This window comes from Merops nubicus, unplaced genomic scaffold, assembly GCF_000691845.1.
Source record: "Merops nubicus isolate BGI_N331 unplaced genomic scaffold, ASM69184v1 scaffold34204, whole genome shotgun sequence".
Classification (NCBI taxonomy): domain Eukaryota; kingdom Metazoa; phylum Chordata; class Aves; order Coraciiformes; family Meropidae; genus Merops; species Merops nubicus.
Window position 1 is genome coordinate 78050 of NW_008602944.1, and position 22532 is coordinate 100581.

Below are 22532 nucleotides of genomic sequence, written 5' to 3' on the forward strand. Positions count from 1 at the left end.
AACAGGATTACTGAGCTGTATCATCTTATATCAGCTGAAAATTTGTCCTTTAACGTTTGTGAAGAGGAACATAAAAACTGCAATGAAGAGCTGGAAGAGACCATCTGTTTCTTTTTAGTTTGTTGTTTTGTTTAGAGTTGGGCCTGAACCAAAAACCCAGTTCAGACATGTCCAGTGTTTGGAAGCTGTCACATCGTGGTCCTCTGGGGATATTCAGAACTGCTGATAGCTGCTCACAACAGACACTAATGATAGCCCTTGTAACACTCTTTGTCAAATCCTTTTTGGCCATTAACATGTTCCCCATTAACTATCAATTACCTTGCAGTGTAATTATTTTGCTGATTTTACAAATGGGTAGACTGAAACAGAGGATGAGTCAACTGCAGTCATGACAACAGGCCGTGGCACAGTAAAGACCAGAACATGACATTTCATGGTGTTTTCAAAGTCTTGGAAATTTCAGCCCCCTCATTTCTCAAAATCCATTTGGACTGGTGGATGGATTTCTTAAATACCCAGGTCTTGTCATTGTTATTTCTACAGCAAACTTAATCACCCCAATACACAATTGCAACATCTAATAATATTAAAAGACAGGGATGAATTTCTCATCATATATGCAACAATATTCTGCCACCCAGAAAAACTTTTATCATCTATACATGAACCTGTCCCTCACCAGCTACTTCTTAAAGTTCCAAACTTGTAATGTATACAGCCAAAGAGACAGATAAGAACAATGCCAGATAGAGAAGACTGTGGTAAAATAAATCTGCCAAGCCAAGTAAATATCAAAATGTTTTCTTCTGAATTGCAGTAGGACTGTAAGCATTGCCAATATTAAAAGCCAATGAAGCATCACAAATAATTTACAAGATGTATTCTCAAAGTTCATGGAATGCTGATATGGTAAATATATGTCAAAATGTTTCTAAAGATATAGTAATTTTTCTTTGGATGCATGGTCTCAAAATTATTAAACCGTTTAATTATTTTGGCAGTCTTCAAACTTTGAGATGTTGATTGATTCTAATCAGCAGATCCATTACCAAATAACTGTTTATCAGATTGCTGTTAATGAAGCAAATAAAGCAGTTTATCCTTGACACACACACACATTTCATTTGTATACATTCTTTATGCTATTCATCCTGCATGGAAAGTGGAGCCTTACTGGTTTCTACAAAACAAACTGCACTAACTATATATGAGATTAAAATGGAATCAAGTGAATGCTGAGTTGTTTTGAATGAATAATCCACTCTTAATAATTGGCTAGGTGAAAATACTTTCCCCTTTGTTGCTTAAGAAGCTGTCTTTCCATGAATCAAAATGCCAACATTTTCCACCCTTCTCATCCTATTCTGAAGCAATGGGAGCAGCTCCTGCTTTAGGTAGGTTGCACTGTGGAATTGCTAAATAATTGCTTTTATTGCTGCTAGTAGTTTTACCCAGTTCCCTGTTTGTTATTAACAAACAAGGAAACATAAGGAAATAAGTGTCTGAGGAGCTGAGAGAACCCCAGCTGCTGGTTGCCAGTCTGTGATCTTTCTGGCTCATTGACTGCAGATGAGCTTGTCGTGGCAGCAGCATCCTCACCCTTACTTCTGTTTGCTCTAAAGTTTTGTCTGTACTGAGGTCAGAGCAACATTTGGGATCTTTTGCATTTCTGAAATTTAGTCATTCTAATTATACAATATCAAAGCTGAAACAGAATGCAAAGACACAGTCTGGCAGTACAAAGAAAAGGTGCAATACCATAACCTGCCAAAGCATCTGACCTTATTTGTCTGTGCTGTCAGAAACACTTGCTAGGGAAAGCTGTGACATCCTCAGAATGATGTAAACAGCAGAGCTGCCCTTTCCCACTGTGACAACCCCTTGAAAAAGCAGCAGTCTGGTTTCAGACATATATTCACTAGCCTCTGGACACCACTGCAAAAGGAAGCTAGGCTATATTTAAGGACCATTTTGCTTTTCTAGGAAATACACGGTGAGGAATGGCACAGCTGGATGGCAATGCTAACACTAGAGGAACGACAGATTTTAAGTGACAGAAAGAAACAGGACAGAAAAGGGCAGGGGTGAGGTTTGGTGTCCATAAAAGCAAGAGGAATATACAGGTCTGAATATAGGCAAGGAAAACGTCCTAGACTTGGACAGGCATCATTACAGGAAAGTCTGAAAAAGAGCATGGCTCAAAAGGAATCCGGTCTGCTGAACACATTCATCCACCAGCACGCTTTTGATTTCATCTTCCCATCTGCTGGCAGCAAGCAAAGCTGACAGGGGCTAGTGGAGCAAACCTGAAGTCTATTAAATGAAGGTGGACATCCTCAGTTCTGTGCAGAACTATAGGCTGATCTGACAAAACAGCTGAGTTTAGCTGAAATTACAGGGGGGCAAAGTAGACAAATTGAACTTTGGAGTGGAGCACAAGAGCCAGCAGCAACTTTATAGAACGTTTTTGAGAGATGTAATGCCCTCAAGTACTAACAAATGCATTTTTTTACATCTCATCCCGAGAGTCTTACAGATTTTTTTTTTTTTTTCTGGAAATGTCCTAAAAATCTCAACCTTGATGTTCAAACTCACAATTATTTTGAGAAACCTATTTCCCTGGTGAGTTGCCCTCTTTTCTTCTGCAGCAAATTTCTTCTACTTGACTCCCAGTTCTGAACAAAGTGATTTATTAGAAAGATTGCATTTTTTCTTCCCTTCTGGAAAGTGTCAGTTTCTGAACAAGATCAAATAATCTCCTGCACTCCAGTATTGACTAATTTTAATTATTAAAACCTTTCTCCCAGGAAAAACTCTTCATGCTGTTTGCTGAGAAACCAGCAATTTTTAATAGCATTCAGGAACCTCTTTTCTTGAGGAGATCAGGGAACACTGGAGACAGAATTCTGACTTTAAACTGGGCTCATAGTTCAATTATTTTTTCTTCTTTAAAAGTAGGAGGAATTAGCTTTTTCCTTTACCTTTTTTTCTATGTGTCTGCCTTTACACTTGCAATAATGGGCTTTGCAAAGGCTAGAGTAACAGTAGCATGTGATTTGCTATACAGTAAAAATTATAGATATTAAATGAATTAAAGCTAGACACATACTTTGCATATATACTACACTTAGTAAAACCAGAAATCAATCTTTTATTCTATATTATCTTGGTGATATGCTGTCCTCATTGCCATAATTTTATATGGGATCATTTCCTCACATTGGAACAGCCTAACACACTGATGTTGTTAAAGTGTCAATGAAGAAAATAATAGCTACATTCGTTTTAAAACTTCTCACATTTAAGTTCTCAAGATTTTGCATCATTTGCAAACGATTATGTGTTTTAGCAAGGTAATAGGATAATTAGAGTGTTGCTTCGTAACTCAAAATCTAAATACAGCAAAATGTAAGGCTAACCTGCATTTCACATATAACACAGCTTTGCCTACAGACATTACAGACCAACATGTCTTACCACAACAACAAATTGTTTACTGTGGTATGATGAAATCAAATCCGTGCTTAATGACATAAGCTTGACAAAATAATAAAGGAATACATAGAGCAAACAATCTTCAGTTAGGTGTCTACTTTGGTTGAAAAGTTCTTAACACTACAGTTCAAAGAGCTGGAATTTTATCTGCTGTAATTTTCAGCTCCATTTCATCTGTGCACTAAGAGAAAGGTTCTTCTGCTGTGCAAGAGCCTTATCATGGGATAATGTACATACAGAAATTAAATAAAGGTGGCAGGCACAGCATTAAAAGTAACTGAAGAAACTAAAGCTGGTCAAATTTACAAATAGTAACTCCATGTCTTGGCAGGTGGAGGTGGCTGTTGGGGGTGGGAGAGGGACAGGCAGATCTACTCCTCTCTGCCTCCTTCCTGATCTACGATCAGTAATGCCACTAAAACAAACAGTGCTGGGTGAGGCCAGTTGAAAGCAGTTGTTGCAGAGCTGTGGCTGTACCCTTTCTCAGTCCCTCACTCCATCCAGACATTAATCCCCCATGGAAGTGACACTGCAGATCCCTGCTCAGTCAGTGGGGCAGGGGTCCCTTTGCTGGGGAGAATAAGGAGCTGCTTTCACAGCCTGGCTGAGGCCAGGCTTTCTGCCAGCAGAAAATAGTTTACTACGTGGACAAAATGAATTTCAAAGACTTTTAATTGGATCGTCACCTAAATCTATCTTTTCTAATTGCAGAAAGTCTAACAGACTAAAGATCTCTGAAAGGGTTCAGCATTTTGGAGCATGCAACATTCCTCAGTTTTCTTTTATAAAGGAAAAATATCTGTTTAGCATTTCAGGTATTTCTGTGACAGTATTTGCAGCATTTCAAGCTGCAAATGCATACAGATTGTGTTTCCTAAAGGGAAAAGAGTTTTCACTTCTTTGTCCAATGTAGAAAGCCTGCTGATACAAATTGCAAGTGTGATTTTACTGTTGTCCCTTTCACCACCATCACATCCAAGAGGCGTATTTTGAGTACTACAGGGACTCCAGATTCATTTATGTTTTAAAGCCAGAGGTGTAAAACGTGTGTGTTGCTGATCTAAGCTGCTGCTGGTACACCCACCATCCTTTCCAGGGAAGAGCTGAATGACCAGTTAAAGGATTCTAGATTTATGACAAGACAGATATATAATGAACACTCACACGCAGGATCCCCAAAGCACTCCATGCTCAGGAACCTCCACTCCACAAACCTCAACTCCTATTAGGTAGATCTGCTTCTGAAGTTAGAGATGCACCATGACTTCACCCTCTCTTCATTCATCCCTCCATCTAATTCCTAACTGAAGCACTGTTCACTCTTGTACAATGAGGCTCTCTCGGCATAACTGATTTTTCTTCACCCTTTCGTCCACCTAATATTCACATCCCTCTGCTCCAACAGCCTTCTATGGAGTTGCAATTGGGTTTCATTGTTTTTCACTGACTTTCACATCTTAACTTTAAAAACTTGTGGATAAAAGTCTTCAGGTTTGCTTCCTAACATTTAGATGGGATTTTTATGAAGTGGAGAGGTTTATTTGTTGTGGATGTAGGAAAGAAGTGTTGAGGGATGATATAAAACTGGAAATTGCAGAAAACACCTTTAGCAAAGAAAACTACTGTTAGATCCTTGAACTTCAACCAGCTGTGGTATACTTAAGGCTGTTGGAAAGGCTCCTGTGATGACGTTGCTCTTCTGTTTGGAAGTGGCACTAACCAGCATTTATGTGGCTGCACTGAACTGGGCAATTACCGTGGGGCAATTTTCAGTGCCCTTTACAAAGTACCCAGAAGAATGTGTTCTTATGGTAAGCAAATGCTGCTGTGTGTAATTTCATGCCTTTTGTGTTGTGCTGCATTCATTGAGTAGTGTTTGCCAATCTCCTACTTTCTTTCACCAAATCTATATACAGAGCTAAGAGGCTTACTTTATAACAGATAACTGGCTTAGTTATGACTTCTAAGTGTCAGTGATGTTTCCTACTGAGTATAATGCCACTCAGTTCATTTAGAAACTAGATAATTTTACAGTTGCCTGCCTTAAGCTGTACTATCTCATATTCTTAGAAAATTCACGTCCTCTTATTTTGTCTGTGCTCATTATTTCTCAACTTCAAGCTTACCTTTCAAACTACAAATGTGAAACTTTATCTTAAACAATTTACATAAACAACAAAAGGCAGTTGTACTTCTCTTAGCTTTAAAAGAACTTTCCAGAATATTCTTAAACAAGAGTCCCCCCCCAAAAAAAAAACATTATTCCCTGCCTGCAGGATATGTCTGTGCTGCCTTGCCTCACAGTTTCTGACTCTGCACCTTAAATGCGAAATCCTGGTGTGAAATTTCTTCAAATGATTTCTAAAAATTTGACTTTAATATATTATCTCATCTACCACAGCATTAAGAACCTAAAGGACCTTCAATAATTGAATAAAAACCTTCATTCCAGAAATGCTTTTGGCTATTTTGAGTCAAGCTGGGCTTCCTCAAACCTTTCTGCGTTTGAGTCCTCAACTTACACTCACAGATTTAATGCTACAATCACTAGCAATTATATCAAATTCAAATTCTTCTCTTCTTTTATCAGTCTTCAATTGTTTCCCTGTTACCACTCTTCAAGGTGCTGGAAATCCAAGTGTCCCACAGTCTCCTGCCAAAATAATTTGTATTCTGAGCTTCTTTTTGCACCTTTTATGAGTGATATGTCACAAACTGCCATGGATCAAAAAACACAAATTGAACTTCATGACATCCATTATCTAGATGCTTTCCCCAATGCCGTCCCTGTTACAATGTGAGCATCTCAACATGGTTACTGGGGAAGTGCAGCTATTCCCATGATGACAAGGTGGGCAGAAATGGAGGGAATATTTGCTTAAGGGCAGAGAAAGAGTTGCACATAATTTTCTTAAGTCATAGGTGAGCAACCCCATCACTAAAAGGGAAGGAGACTTGAGAAAAAAAGCACGTGTCAATAACCTGTTCAGAAAGATCCCATGAGACCCTGTGTTTTCACATTTAACTTTTGATGGATATACGACTAATATTTTGCAATTCCATTGGTTTAAAACCTATCTCATCTGGTGTATATGTCCATCCTCCACCTTCATGCAGGGCTTTCTCTTCCCCAAAGGCAAGCAGACCATCTCCCTTTCTTCCCTTCCTCCCTGCAAGAGCAGCCAATTCCCACACATCCCGTGCCAAGAGTTCTCCTCCCATCCCACACTTAGAGCAGGGCAGGGGGGAAGGAGAGGTCACCAAGCCATGTGCCATGGCAGGAGCATTAGTGACAGGCTGGGTACCTCTGCCAGGCTGAGGTCATGCAACATAACAGAGCGTTGGGGTAGGCAGGTAGGAGCTGCTGCCCCCATGGGCTGGACAAGGACTCTGGTCAAAGAACCTCAGGTGAACCACACCAACTGCTTCTTAAAATATAACCTCAGTGTTATCCTGTGCTTTCCTCATATACACACTTTATTGGCATTTTAAGAATGTAAAATCTATGCCACGGAAGAATTATATTCTTAATTTAACAGTGTACCTCTATACTCATAAGAGAAGGTAAAACTGATCATTATCTTATTTCTGCTTCTGGTTTGTAATCCTAACACGAACCTTTTCTTTGCTTGTTTGTTAACATCAGGTATATTAAGCTTGACTGTTTTTTTTTTTTCTTCTTAGATTATCCAAAAGAGGAAAAAGAGAAAGTCCTAGATGAACAACTTGGTTTTCACTAGCCCAAATTCTATTAACTTTTTCTGCTCATTCTTTTATTCATCAGTCTGATATTTTTCTCTCTGCTGTTGCCCATCATGCCCACCCTTTGAACAGAACTGCAGCTACAGATGGTACTTTGGCAAGGTAGACTGAGAGCTGTAGTGGCATCATATGTTCTTTTAGAAGGCTTGAACTGTTAATGCATCTCTGTCACGCCGTTCAGTGACCTTCCACATGTGTCCTTTAGTCTCAAATGTCTCAGGATAACACAGTCAACAACAAAAATGCCATCAGTCGCTACTTCTCCACATTTTTGACACACAGGAACCATTTTCTGCTGATTTCTAGACTGATACTAAAAAAAATGGAATTTTCTCAGAAATTCGGAGCACCATTATATAACTGAATCTCCCAAATGGAGCATTTATACTGAATTCATCATCATGGTGTCTGAGCATCTGTTGTATTTAAAATGAGAAAACAATTTAAATGTAGTGTTTAGTCAGAAAATCCTGCACGAATCCAGAAATGATGATAGGCTCATCTAATAGCCTTTTTTCCCTACATTACTCCTATTCTGTCTCAAGAAATAAGATGATAGATTGGGTCAGTGCCAAATTAGAGCAATGAAATTTTACATCAGCCAAGACACAATCAACATTAAGCATTTGAGTTTAAGACCTTATTTTGATCCTCACAGAAAGCAAATGGCAGAACAGTGTCATTTATTTATTTATGTTTACCCAGCTCTTGCTCATCTGCTGACAATTAATGACAAGAGTGGTTGACTGACAGGTCAGCCAAAACTACCCCATGTTTAGAGTACTCAGCAGTGGAAGATTTCAGCAGTGACTGCCCTGTCAAAAATTCTCCAGAAGTCCCAGAGCAACCAGCATCACAGACACATCTATGTACCTTTGGATTTTTTCCTTCATTGTGTTTCCTACTATCTGGAAGAGAGTACAAACAATTGTGACACTTGCAACGGTTCTGGCAGCATTTGGAGGGCAGGAATCCATCACCTTTCACATTTATTTCTTCAGCCTATCATTTACTTAATTTTTTGGTGTTAGCACAAAGGTGAAAAGTCCTAATAGCAAATTCTGAGACATGCAGAACCAATCTGACCCCTTGGGCTAGTAATTTGTACTTTTTACTGTAGTCCTCTGGGTGCTTAAAAGAAACAGCAAGTTTTAAATATTGTCAAAATAGCCTTTTTTCCTTCTTGCAAATGAATTAAAGACTTACAAAGGAAAAAAGAACATATAAAAATATTAAAGAGAAATACTTTTAAATCTTCTGCACTTCATTCAGGTCATATTTTTTCATATTTTCGAGCTGCAATAGATGCTTGTAAAAAATGGAATAAGGCTGGTTTGCTCTCTTGGTAGGCTTGTATCAGTGTGAGAGGCCAGGTCAGCAGCCCAAACAGCTGTCCTGCTGCAGATCACATTCTCACCCATCTCTTTTCAAATTGCTGTTAATCACCCAGCTAGGCTACCTTAGAACAGATGCCCCAGAAAGCTTAAGACTCTCATTCCCCTGTCGTTTGTGTGTCTGCATCTAGAGATAACTACTTTAAACCTAACACAGGCAACGGTACTTTGAGGGGGGGAGGAATTCTTATATACACTGAAAATAACACAGAGTTAACTGCTCACCAGGGAACTCTGGATGAGGCTCACTGTGGAGCATCATTTGTTGAGCAGAGGTATTGCAAGTTAGTTCTCGTTACCAGCTGGTCTAATGAAGCATTAGACACCATTTGCAGTTTATGGGCTAATTCACAGCATTTCCTGATTTCTAGTAAAGCTGCTTTCACAGCCAAGTACAGTTAACCCTTGACTTCATTTCTACTTTACTGCATGATGCATTATTGCACTTCTTTGTGTCTGCTTTTATACAGATGTCTGCTCAGAGGCAGGAGAAAACTGAGTTCCTTCCTTGCATTCTTGGTCTTATTCATTTATGTAGGAAGAATTATAATCTTCTTTTATTTATCTCGGATACAATTGCTGACATATTGCTATAAATGTGGATGGCAGGCCTTTATATTAAACCAGTATTTTATAGGCATTTCTCTTAAATCATGAAATAACTGTCAAAAGCACTAAAAACCACCAACAAACCACTTCTGTCAGCAGCAGCCTAAAGAACCTCAGTTTTAATAGAGAGAAGATCAAAGAGAGACAGATATATAAAATTATTTCAAACCACTGGGGTTTTTTTTTGCATTTCTCCATTGTTATATTAAACTAAAGGTAATATTTTTAACTGATTTCAATGTTAAAACCACAGCAGTTTGCTAAAATGCTAAGTAAACTGCTGGAAGTATAGTTGGTCATGTAAAATTTACTTTACCAGTTTATCAGCAATGTAAACATACTGCACTGCTGTGGGCTTACACATAGGAAATAACAGACAGGCAGATCTATGGATTATTAGGTGGATGGGTAACACCACCTTAGCAGATCCTGACATTTCATGGTAGAGTACCCCACGCATGAGAAAAAAGATGATTTTGTTTTTCAAAGACAATTACTGTGAATCATAAATTTCTGTCTTCTTGAACAACATTATTCTGAGCCCACTAACAGCCCAGTTCTTCAGCTGCTGCTTTGAACAGGGTCACTGAAAGCAAAAAAAAGGGACTGAGAACTGGACCAGAGTTTTTACCCTGCTTGACTTGTAATGACTTATGCCTTGAGCAGGCCAGGAATATCCACTGAGTTGCCATAATCAAATAAGTGCATTCTCCTTGCACATAGGTGAGTGTGTGTGTGGATAAACAAGGTTTGATCATGATAAGAACTCAGGAAAAGACAAGATGAACATCCACCTCCAAATCCTAACCAGTTATGAAAAACCTGTAATTTTTTCCCCTCTTTTTGAACAGTCCATGTGACAGTTAAGCCTATTTTTGAGCAACACATCATAGAAGTCCTTCATAGCTTGCCAAAGAAAAGGGAACTTCCACTGCATCACTGCCAGGTGGTGGTCCAACAGAACAAGACAAATCTAGACCACAGGTTCCAAGGAGCCTGGTGCATGTTCTCACAAATAGAGCTATACATTTCCATGGAGCACAGAGGTACATTTAATTATTTAAGACAAATCTAAAAATACTTTTGTCAGCCACAGAAATTACACATCCCTGAACAAGGGGACTTTTTAAAAAAACTTGTACCTTTCACAAAGTGAAGACCTCAAAGCTCATACCTGTTCAGCTCCACAAAATTAATCCCATAAAGAACTTTTGGTGATGTGACACTACTGCTCTTTCCAAAGAGTTTTACAAGACCTGTAAGAGCAACTGTATTTTCACACTGGAATATCAAATGCTGTTATTAATAGGTTTTAACTCATTAAAATTATTTTCCTCACTGGAATGCTCACATTTTCCTCACATGCCGTGCTGAAAATATATTTCTTTTGCTGTTTTTTATCAAATTTTGGATAAACAAAAACGTATATTTTTTTCCTTAATGAGATCTTACCCACTTTTTACAAGGACTCTGAATCAAAACAAACATTTAACTTGTCTTTGTAAGCAATTTCATTTGCTTTTGTTCCCTGCCGTGCTGGAAACTTGCTCTGTGCTTGCTCTCAATCAGCTGCCCCACCAGTTTATCAGGTAGCACAGCATAATACAAATATTACAGTTACAGATAAGCTGTTCCCTGCTGCCATTTGCTTCATGGTTTAGATCCCTTGTCATTTACAAATCAAAATTGTTTATGCACTCAATTATAGCACTTCCACGCAAGAGTGAAGCATATTCCATTACTCCCAGGAGGACCAAGGAAAAGTTTGTGTGTAAAGTACTGACACTCAAATTCCCTCAGTTTCATATTTCTCCATGTCTCTCTGCAGCACAGCATCTCAGAGTGATCTAACATATATAAAAGGGTTGGACGTGCAGATCAGAGCTCTGAAATTCACAGAGGGTCTTTGTCCAAGTTCAGAAATTGTGAAAAGATTGCTCAAAATCTGGAATTTTTAGCACCCTCAACCAGCACCACATCAAACTGCCTGCTTTTGCTTAGCCAAAGAGCCTTGGTCAAGGACCACACAGAAAATATCCTGCTGCTAGCTCTACTAGCTTCTCCTAGGTGAAGGGTCAAGAAGAACAAAGCACAATGTGGAGGAGAACCAGTACAAGCAATACAAGTAGAGGCAAAGAAGAGGTTATCACCATTATAAGCACATATGCACATGTTTTGGGAAAGGGAATTAGATGTTTTCCCCCAGTGGCCAGAACCTAAGCCATAATACCAACCTATCTATGTTATTTTTACCCCAAAGACACAACCTACCAGGCTGAGGAAAGCATGCTCAGTGGATTACCCCTAATATACTGTTGTCAGCTCCTGCTGCCATTCCCAACACCAAGCTCAGCTGTCTGAAAAGTGCTGTGTCTGCTCCTGGCCCAATGCACATTCTTGTGTGATGGAACAAGGGCAGATTCTGGATTTTCATCGTCTAAAAGAGAGTAATTAATCTTAATTCTCTTCTTTTCCCTGAAAAAATAGAACTTCTATAGCTCAAGGAAAACAAAAAGCTATCAGTTGTTCTGTGGCAAATTAATCTTAAAGGGGGAATCTTCCAAGGAAAATCAATAGCTTATAACAAGATTCTCTATCGTGTTTCAGCCCTGAAACTCAAACTAGAAACAAAAGGTGCTTTTAGCGTTGCAAGTTTGCTCTTTTGGGCTTTGTTTGTAATACAGTGTCATCGTTTGAAAAAATGAGGTTTTCACATATGAGCAATTTCGGTTGTGTGGCTTCACCTCCATGGAAGACTCTGGTAATATTTAATACACTGTAAGGTTACAGGTATTTTGGGCAACTTCAAAGAGATTATTCTTAAAAGAAACTTAATGGGGAACTATGTTTTTTATCCTGCATGTAGTATTCTATATCTAAGACATCTTTATTCATTTGTACCTTTCTAAATTAGTCTGTTCCATATGAGAAACTTTGAAAATGATGTCTCCTTACATAGTCAATCTTCTTAAAAACAAGAAAAAAGAACAGAAAAACCTAATGACTTTAACCATGATGCCATGGAAACAGCTTTAAAATTAATTTGGGTGCAGGGAGGAAAGATAGAACTCCAACATAGGTTTCAGAAGGAAAAAAAAAGTCTGTCTTCATTCAGCACTGGGACCTCTGAGAAACAATAATGCAGCGCAAGGCAAGGGAATCTTTCCAAACTATAGCAAAACAAGAATTCTCAAGCATACTCTCCAAAATAGTTCATTACCCAACTAAGATGTGCTAAGGAGGGGTGGAAGGGGGCAGGGGCATACAAACCTGCATGGATGAGAAACTTGAAAACCACTTGAAAGTGCTGGTAAAGAATGCCCAAGTTCTCAGAGAAGTGTTGGTATTGTCAGAACACTGCAGTATGGGGTGGAGACATCATTTGCACGTCAGCAAAAGAAAGAATTATTCTTAATTCCTCATCAGTTCAGGTCTGTTAACTTGTTCCCACAAATACCAGACTGCCTAAAGTCTGGGTGTGAGTTCTGCCCAGAGTCAGTTGTGTCTTTCTGACACAGAGAGGGGTCTCCAGCAGAGCCAGGACACTTGGCTGCTGAGACCCATATCACCCCTTGCAACATAATGTGTTATGCACGACTAGGACTGCTCTGGACAGTAGATTCCTTGAAGTGAGTCTGGAACAAATAACCTGTATGTGGTCATGTACTTCAGGAGTTTTATTTCTGTAAATCTCATTAGTAAAAATAAGAGTCTGTCATGGACTCAGAGCTTCCATGGGTGGAAGAAAAATTAGATCCTTACTTTTACCTGTTCCTCAACTGGACATTTTACTTTGTTAGATAAACTAATCTAATGCATTGTTATTCTGGGACTTTGTATAGAAGGAATTCTAGTCTAAAGCAGATTTTACCATGTATTTCCTTGATAATTCCCAAGTTACTTTGGCTGCCAGAGTGAATGGTTGTACATAACAAGAAAAATACGTTACTAAGCCTAAAAATTTCAGTGAGTGCACAGTCCCCAGAACCATGATATCAAAGTTCAGTAGTACCACAAAGTGATGACTAATGAGATTATAACCTCCATGTGCTGCAGAAATGCTCTCAGTTCTTTGGAAGACCTTTAGAAAACAGCCTGTGTTCATCCTGCTTCCTAGCTGTCAGAATTTAGTAGATGACTTCACTGGCTTCTTTGACATTTTTACTTTTTCATTCTCAGTTTGGTTTGTTTGCTCGTCTTAAAAAAATGTCTACAGTGGGAATTGTGAAAAGGTCAACCGAGAGTTCCCAACCCAGCCAAGGCAAAAGTAGCTGAAATTAACACATTAGAGCAGTAATTTTGACCCTAACATTTTTTTGGTCTGGGAACCATTAGCTGTAAATAGTTAAGCTATGTGCCAAAGACCTCTAATCTTCCCAATGCAAATATTCCCTTTCCTTTCAGAACTTCCACTGCTCCTTTTTACATCTATGTCTAAACACTAAAACAGCATCACTAAGGGATTTGAGGGGTGGTAGGACGATGATGTTTGGTGGGTTTTTACATTTGAAAAGCTTAATAAGACCTGATTCCCAGTAATTTACGTAGAAGAATACATTTTGCAGTCAGGACAACATGTAGGAAACAGAACTGTCTGAACACTCCCAGAGTCTGGATGCATTGTTCATTTCTCAGCTTATCATAGACTGAGATAATAATGGTGTAGGTTATACATCAATTGGGATGCTGATACAGTTCAGATAACTACTAGTACACGTGTTGGATGGCAAAGTAGGGCTTGGCCTTTGTAACTCGATTGTGCACTATGGATCCTGTGGGAAGGTCATTCTTGCAGAGGAATCCTTGCAATTGTATTTCACTACTGAAGCACCAGTCATTGCATTCATCTGAAAGACTAAGTCATGCAGGCAGGCATTTCAGGGTCCCATTTCAGTGTGCTTTGGGCTGATGTGTTTTTTTTTCCTGATTATAACTACAGAAAGCACAGTAAGATAAAATTTCTTTGCAGGCAGTGTTAGGTTTTGGCCATTTGTACAGTTAAAAAGACTACCAGACATACATCAAGTTAACACTGATCTTGTTCACAGTATTTGGGCCCAGAAATCTCAGTGGGCAGCCTTTAGATTGATGCCAGCACATGGAAGACACGGCTGATTTTGAAATGCAAATGTCAGGTTGCTGCAATTCTGAAAATGCCAGGAAAATGACCTCACTTTTATAATTTGACATCTGAAAACTAAGACAGATACCTTTAGGCTAAATAAAGCTAACTAGCCTTTCAAATTCTTAGAAGTACTTAACTGCCTTGTTCACTTAGTCATTCATCTTTGAAAAAAAAAGTTAGGCTACAAATTGCAATAGAAATGGTACCAGTGTCCAGTGTTCCCAGACAAATCAAATACCATTGTTCTGGGTAAGACATGTACATATTCACTGAGAGAGATGAACCGTGCCTTCATAATTTAAAGACTTCAGCAAATCAAAAAACTAAAAAGCACAAAGAAAGCTGTAGGAGCCCAGGAGAACCTGGTTAACAATCGTACAGTAACAGCCTAACCGTAGGAGCTTTTGTAACTGAGTTTGTAAAATCTGAGGCCAATGAATATCAGTATTTTGAATTCTGCAAATGCTGGTTGAAACAGTTCTCAATGTGTAGCCCATATGTTTCTTCAAATATTTCAAGCCCTAACTCCTCCGTGTTTGGCTTGAGGCTGAAAAGTACAGATTACTTGATGCCCATGGCAAGTGTTCTTGCAACAGGGAAACGATGTCAACCCCTGCAGTGCAATTCATAACTTGATGTGGGTAAACTCACTTACTGGCAATTTAGAAGAAAACCTGCTGGTGCTGTGCCAGTTGGAGCCAGATGGTGATAGAAATTATTAAAATCATGCATGCTGCAAATATCTGAAAAATTGCACTGTTACAAAATAACCTGGGCATAGATGGGATCCTAATACAAACCAGTTGGTCTATAGAGAGTATTTGCCAACAGTGTATGGTATGATTGGCTGTTTAATTGTAATCTTTCCCTTCCCTGTTTTCTAGGTTCAACTAATCCACTATAACCATGAGCTGTACACGAATGTCACAGAAGCTGCAAAGAGTCCTAATGGGTTGGTGGTAGTTTCCATATTTATGAAAGTAAGTGTTCAGTATTATCAATACCTAATATATAGACAATGGAATTCTTTTCTCATGACCTGTAAATCTAGGAATTGGACTCCTCATTATACTACAGCAATGTCTAGAGACTGATCTGGAATCCAGAGACAGCCTCATCCTGGGAACTGAAGGCACAATCTGTACTCCAAAGCATTTACAGAGTAATGCAAGGAAAATGAAAAGGGATAAGGGAAGGGGTAAAAAAAATAAAAATACTCATATCATAAACATCACTCATAACATCTTAATGGCTATGAAAAAAGTTACTAATTTTGCAGATTTGTTATTTCTTCATTAAGTGGTATTGATTCAATGAAAAGAAAATCTCTGCTGGTAGGTTGAGGCCCTGGGAAAGGGGATGTTTGCTTCTGTGTGAAGTTGCTGCTGTGGCAAAGTCAGCAAAATAAGTTTTTGTCACAATGTTATTTAAAACATCTTAAACTATGGAAACTGAAAGAATGTTAGAGGTGTAACTTTTTACATCTTCCATTTCACAAAGCCAGAAAGCCAGGTAAACATTTTGTTATGTTTTGGTCTCCATCCTGTTGCACTGGAGATGCATAGTTAGCTATAAATTACAGTGCTTTAGCACTGAACTTCTAACTTCATACTCAAACTTCCCTAATTATCCTGGAGAAACCTTTCCTCTCATTTTTTATGAAGAGTACATTTCCCAAAAAATATTGTTCGTTTTCTGCCACTACATATCTCTGTTTCATCAGTCTAAAAAAGCATATTTTTCATCCAAAATGTATTGTATTATGACCCAATGATCTGACTTGAGTTTGAGAAAAAGCATAAAATTTAAGCAAGCCTTCAAAATGCCCAGAATGCCAATTTTGTCTAACTAACACATTACTCACATACTTGCTGAGTTGCACACCTCTTGTAATGAGCAACAAAATTTACTATCTGCTTCATCATGTTTTTCTTTAGATTTCTTTCACTGGCATGAAAAGTTATGTTCTATTTTAAATGTCCAATGTAGTTAGAAGACCTTCTAAGTGCAGGAGTAACTACCTGAATTTCCACAAAATGGAACCTGGATTTTCCTCTTCCTCTAAATCCTCTTCAAGTATGCTTATGTTAACACGGACTGCACATTTTATGTGTATGTGTGCACATATTCATTAGTGCATGTGGGTACAATTTAGGCATTTCATACTTACATGTAAAACAAAGAGAAGACAGATTTTATTTGCAATCTAAATAGTCTGCTGCAAGGCAAGTATATTGCTCAATCAATAGAAAAAAATAAGTGAATACTGTATGAAAATCCTGCCTAATTATATTAACTGCCTGCAAATCCCATCAAAGCTGTTGGAGAGGAAACCTGTACTCACACTTGTATTCAAATGCAAACTTCTATTGATCCTATTCTCCCAACCCTGATTTTTGCAATTTATTTTTAGATACCAACTTTCAAACAAGTATTGTTGGAAAAAAAAAAAACAAAACACTAAGTAATTATTCTCTCATCCCACAACAATGGAAAAAATTCAAAAACACTTTGGAGGAGTGGCAGGAGCAAGTGTGTGTGTGTGTGTGTGTGCACAGAACTGTTACACATCCAGAAAGGGAACGCTGGTGAAAGATTCTGACATGTCCATTTTCTCTTCTGTAGGTATCTGAATCATCAAATCCATTTCTAAATCGTATGCTTAACAGAGACACCATAACGAGAATAACATATAAAAGTAAGTTTCCTCTAATTTACTATGGCTAACAACTGTATGCTCCTAGTATCAAATAATGTACTTAGTGATCCACTGAAACAAGACACCCTTCATAATGGCAAAAATGACAGTTTCCATTGCCAGCAGCTCTGCATAATAAACTTGGGAACCTGACAAGTCTAGTAAGGTCATCAGTTCATCAAATGCATTTTCACCTTCAAAGCCTATTTTATGTTTGAACAAGCAATAAATTAATTAAATTATACCTAACAAATACATATACTGTAGTCACACAGAATACTCAAGAGAAACTGTCTCCTGTTAGCAATAAAAGTAACATGCAGAGCAGCCTGGATTATATCAAAACAAGTTATGTCAAGATGCTGCATCATTAACTGTGGATTTAGTATTCATTAATGCTTTCTTTTTGTACAGAAAAGTATGACATTTCTATTCAACTATTGCTGCATTTAATGGACATGTAAAGAGGTCATTAACATCTCATGGATATTTTTTGTATTCACATTTGAGAAGACTTCAACTGATAATGCTCAATAATTCCATATTCATATATTGAACTTGTGGAAAACCAGAGCTTAAATGTCAGTGAGAATTAAGCTAGTTTAGAGAAAGTAATGAAAAATACATGGATCTCAACTGAACAAATTAAACCTCTTCTCCTGAAAACCTTATTTCATCTGTCAAATAGTTATTTGAATTCCAAGCAGCCATTAATAAAAATAAGTTAAACGATACCAGAATTTAACTTTCAGGAAGTACACAGCAAACAGAAATAATACAGTACTGTAAAATTCAGCCTTTGTTTGCTATTTGGTAAACAATGACTTCATATTTTCCATAAACTTCATTTACTTTGCTTTTGTTCACGTGGAAACTGGGAGAGATTTCTTTACATTAACTGGAATGAGACTAGTTGTCAGGACTCCCGGATGTGGTTCACAGCTCTACTAGGCTTTGCCTCAGTTTACCTCTCTGTAAATTAAATATCATGTACAATATACTCTACAAAAACACAGTGTTACTTGGAAAATTTTGCATGTGAAACTCCAGAGATCTTGGATGTCCATTTAATTCAGCAAAAGTCACTGAACTCCAGGTTTATGATGGAATGGCTTGGAGAGATTTCTATACATGTTCCTAAATTACAGTCTCATTTCTTTCCATGGACATGCTTTCCTCCCTCCCTGTAAAACCAGGATTGTAAAAAGAAAAAACGTAGATCTGAGACCAATATAAAGTGAAAACAGAATTTCACCTACTGATTCCTGGCCAAGAGAGCACTAGCAAGATTTTGAAGCTTGCCATACAACACAGAATTTGAATGGAGCCAATCCAACCCCATTCTGAAGCAGAGAGCTCCTTGTCCTCTCCTACAGCACAAACCTTTCTTCCCACTAATATTTCTCTAATTTTGCCTCAGTTAAGAAATCTTGTTACATCTTCAGTCAAAAAAAAGAGACCTCTGTTGTGATAAAACTTTATTCTTCTTAATACCCACAGAAAGGAAGACAACAGAGGGTTCCCCTCAGAACATTTTTTTTCCAGATTATTCCATCAATATGAAATGTCATCATCTCTGCATGGAAGCAGCAGCAGATTAGCCCAGTTTTTAAGCTGCCTGCCTTGATTCCTTGCAGAAAGACAGCAGTACTGTTCTGTAGGAGCCTCCTGCCACCGGTGCTGCTGCAGCAGCCAAGAGGTCAGAAATCATCACTAAGGCTGCAGGTGATTTTTTCAGGCTCTTTGACTCCCAGATGACACATTCCTGACCAAAAGGTCTCTGACAGTACCTCTGAGGAAGCTGCTTTTCTGCATGTACACACACACAGACCTGCCAGGTCTCACACACTGAATAAAAGGGGACTCATAAGACTCATGAGTACTTTTCTGTACTTGGGGCCCCACAATAGCTGGCCAGCAGAGTGAAGACTGGGCAACCTGCTCAGAGCAGAGGAGAGGTCAGGATCAGGGATATAGAGCTCCACAGGGTGGGAAGGCACTGGCAGCACCTTCCCCTTGGTGTATGAATGAGCACACAAGGGTTGCCCAGAGTAGCAGGCAGACCCACCTTCCCTCACAGAACATTCCAGTTGTCCACTGGGCTTGTCCCTGGGCACTATCACAGCATCCTACACCCTTTCAGTGGTTGTTTTACCTCTTTAGAAGGAAAACACAGTCCAAATTACACCTAATTTGGGTTTGCTAAATTAAATTTTGTGTAAGGATGAACCCATAAGACAGGCTGCAAAATCAATGATTAATGGAACTTTTAATTTTGAACCATTCTTATCACTAACAAGTTCATCTGTTAAAATGGAAGCCTTGGTAGATACAAGGCACATCATCCTCCAAAGGACAGTGGGTTACATACTGTAGTTACAAGTATTGACTAGGATTTTTTTGTGTAAATTGGGAATGTGAAAGTGTTATTGAAAGTAATTTTGCAGTTGTCTTGCATGATGGATTATAGCATCATTGCTGAAAACTAATTTTACCCCTTACATCGCAAGGATTTCTATTCTGCCTCTAGCAGCTGGAGGGTTTTAGCTCGTGCTTTAGGGCCCCGTTCCTGAAGTCAATACTCAGCAGGCTGCTGCCAAAATGACCAGTCCCAGTGTGCTCAACAGGAGCGTGGAGTGAATGATAAGTGGAGCACAAGTTGAGAGTCAGGACAGCCAGTAACATAGCTAAAGTACTGCTTTTAAAGAACAGAACAAAATCAAGAGCTATCTATGCTGCTGCATGGAATTTCTGTGGGCAAACAGCGTTAAAAAGGGAATTTCTATTCTTGGATATTAATGGCTACAGTGAAGTAAAATGGATCCCAAGGGATTTCTTTAACCAGATTTTAAATGCTTATTTTATTCTGTTATCACAACCCAAAGAACCTACTGTGAACTAGTTGAAACAAGTGTTCTTTCCATCTCTAAAGAAAAACTGCTTTAATATTCCTCCTTAATTATGGCATTTGAGGGGATGAGTTAGCTTTCTTTCAAAATAGTTATGCTGCATTAGCTTTCACTCAGTGTTTGCTTAATATTGGAAAGAAGTAACATTTTAGATGCCAAAAATTCCATATGAAAATTTGGGCTTCTTATTCTCCATCAAAACATGGCCACATGTTCAGCTAGGCAGGAGAGCTGCAAGACACTGAGTTTCCTCAAAATTCAATATTTAGCTATTTTATGGCTAGTGTACAGTGAATAAAGTACACCAATTTTAAGATACTACCCTGGAAAAGCTTAAGATTCCAATTTTTGGAAATAAGAGACTATTAGTTTCTCAATGTTCATGTTTCAGTGCATTGCCTGAAGAACCACGCTCTTGCAGCCCCTGCCACAAGCACTCAGCAGTCTCAAACCATTCCCCAAGGGACTAACCTTAGATATTCAAAATGAGTCTCTGCCAGCCTGGGTCTAAGTGACTTGTGAAGGCTGGTGAATGGGGACTCTGGTTCAGGATTAAAAAGCTGAGGATCCCTACATTTGTTAGCCTGCAAATCTAATCTAATTAGAGCTGTGCTTTCCTTTTTTGGATTATCATATGAACTTCAAAATCTAATGGACTTTCATTCAGTAAATAACATAGTCCCTATAAATACTGTTGTTTTAAAGAGAACATACATAGAATTTGCTGTGAAAGCAGACCTCACAGGCCTAGTACAAATCTAGGGATAAAAAGAGAATTTCCATCATTTGCTAAGAAAATTGTCAGAGTCAAGGCCTTTATGTAAATGAATATGGAATCTAATGAAATTTAATTTGTATAGAGACGAGTTCATGAGTTCAGAAATCATCCTAAGGCACAAGCAGATCAACAGAATGTGGGCTGTGGATAGGAATGATGCTGAGAATCTTGTAGAGGCTGAATGGATTTATTAAAGGAAGTTTATTACTGGCAAGAGCTCACACAGTGTTTTTGAGCATTTTGAACTACAGACTCAAAATAAATATGAGACAAGACATTAAAGTGTTGCAGTCTAGTACTGGTGCAAGCCCAATAGTTCTGTTTTGGTCCCAGAATGGGAAAACTTTGTTAAGATGTGGGGAAAAGGAAATAGCAGACTTGTTTGTGGGAAAAATGTTGATAGGCAAATGCTTACTCTTCAGTCTTTCCTCAGGCCATTCTCAAGGAGTCATCTGACGTGCCATGGGAATATAACCCACATGCAGGCAGGAGCAAATACTGCTTTTATTTGGCCAGCCTGTTTCATTCACTTCTCTCCTCACCTTTTCCTGAAGCGATATTTGTCTCCAGTTTCCATTAATCACTGCTGATGGATTTTGACAGCATAATTCACTGTCTCTCCTTAAACAGATTCCAAGTGAAGGCAGAGGCAACGAAGCAGGTTTGGAGGCACTTCACTGCAGGGTGCTGGTGAGGGAGAAGGCCACACTTTTTGTGGGTCCTCAGTATACAAAGAAGGTAACGTAGGCAGGTGAGCTGAAGCTCAGCAAGGCTGAGGAGAAGATCTCTCCTGATCTTGAGAACACTGGCATACGTTGGGCTTGCCTGAATGAGTAGGGGAACTGTGCCCCACACTGTTACATGGAATATTCCACCCCTGGAGCTTTGTTATGTTCTCAGAATGACTAAACACTAAGTCCCCAGACAAAAGTTAGAAACCCATATAAAAATAACAAATTCTATTCTCTGTTAAAGCAATGTGAGGCAACTCCAAATTATTACCTGCACTAATGCCATCAGTAAATCTGTTTCTGTATCTTCCAAGTGATAACCAGTCCTATTGTTAATAATCTGTGCACTGTTCTGAATACAAATTAGTCAATTAGAATGCAGCAAACAAAGCATACATATATATAGATGAGGAATATGTGATAGATATTAATCTTTAGTTAGCTTTCCATCTCCTAGTAAACATTCCAGAACAAATTCTACCTTGTTTAAATCATTTCAGTCCAAGTGAAGTCAATATGAATGTAAGAAAGCAGATTTGGTCCTTAGAGCTTGAAACTATCTATTCTGACTGACTCTGTGCCATTTGGAGCTAACACACCACTCTCCATGGTTCATAAATAATGAACAGGATGTTCATGTGGGAAAGGGATGAATGTGTGATGACTCATTGAAAGCAGGCACTGGCTTGAAAAAAAATGTGTTCATTTTTTTCTCGTGTAATTCCAGCAAAATTACCACTGCAAATAATGTTTTTAATGAATAGGATACAGGTATATTCAGTCATCTCTAGCTGTTAAAACTTAACAGGATTTTGACTCTAATACTATAGCAATAGTTCTGCAATTTTTGTGGGAAGTTTTGGGTTTAGAAAGACTCTGTAACACAGGCCATGGGGCAGTAAAGCCTGAGCACATTAATAAAGGTGACAGCCAGCCACCTACAAGACACTGACAGTACTTCTCTCTCCACTTGAGGATCCAGCTAAATGGCACAGCAATTACCCTGGCTTGAAGTGCAAGAACATGGC

The 22532-nt window shown here is 38.6% G+C and overlaps 1 protein-coding gene across 1 annotated transcript in view; it reads left to right on the forward strand.

The window, feature by feature from the left end:
- The window catches only part of CA10 (carbonic anhydrase X), a gene marked incomplete at its 5' end in the record, with an annotated part of 42511 nt that overhangs the window by 14499 nt on the left and 5480 nt on the right, over positions 1-22532 (forward strand). Inside the window, 2 exons of the mRNA XM_008938513.1 lie at positions 15273-15368; positions 17014-17086. Of these exons, the coding sequence (XP_008936761.1) occupies positions 15273-15368; positions 17014-17086 (169 nt within the window). The remainder of the gene's footprint in view (positions 1-15272; positions 15369-17013; positions 17087-22532) is intronic.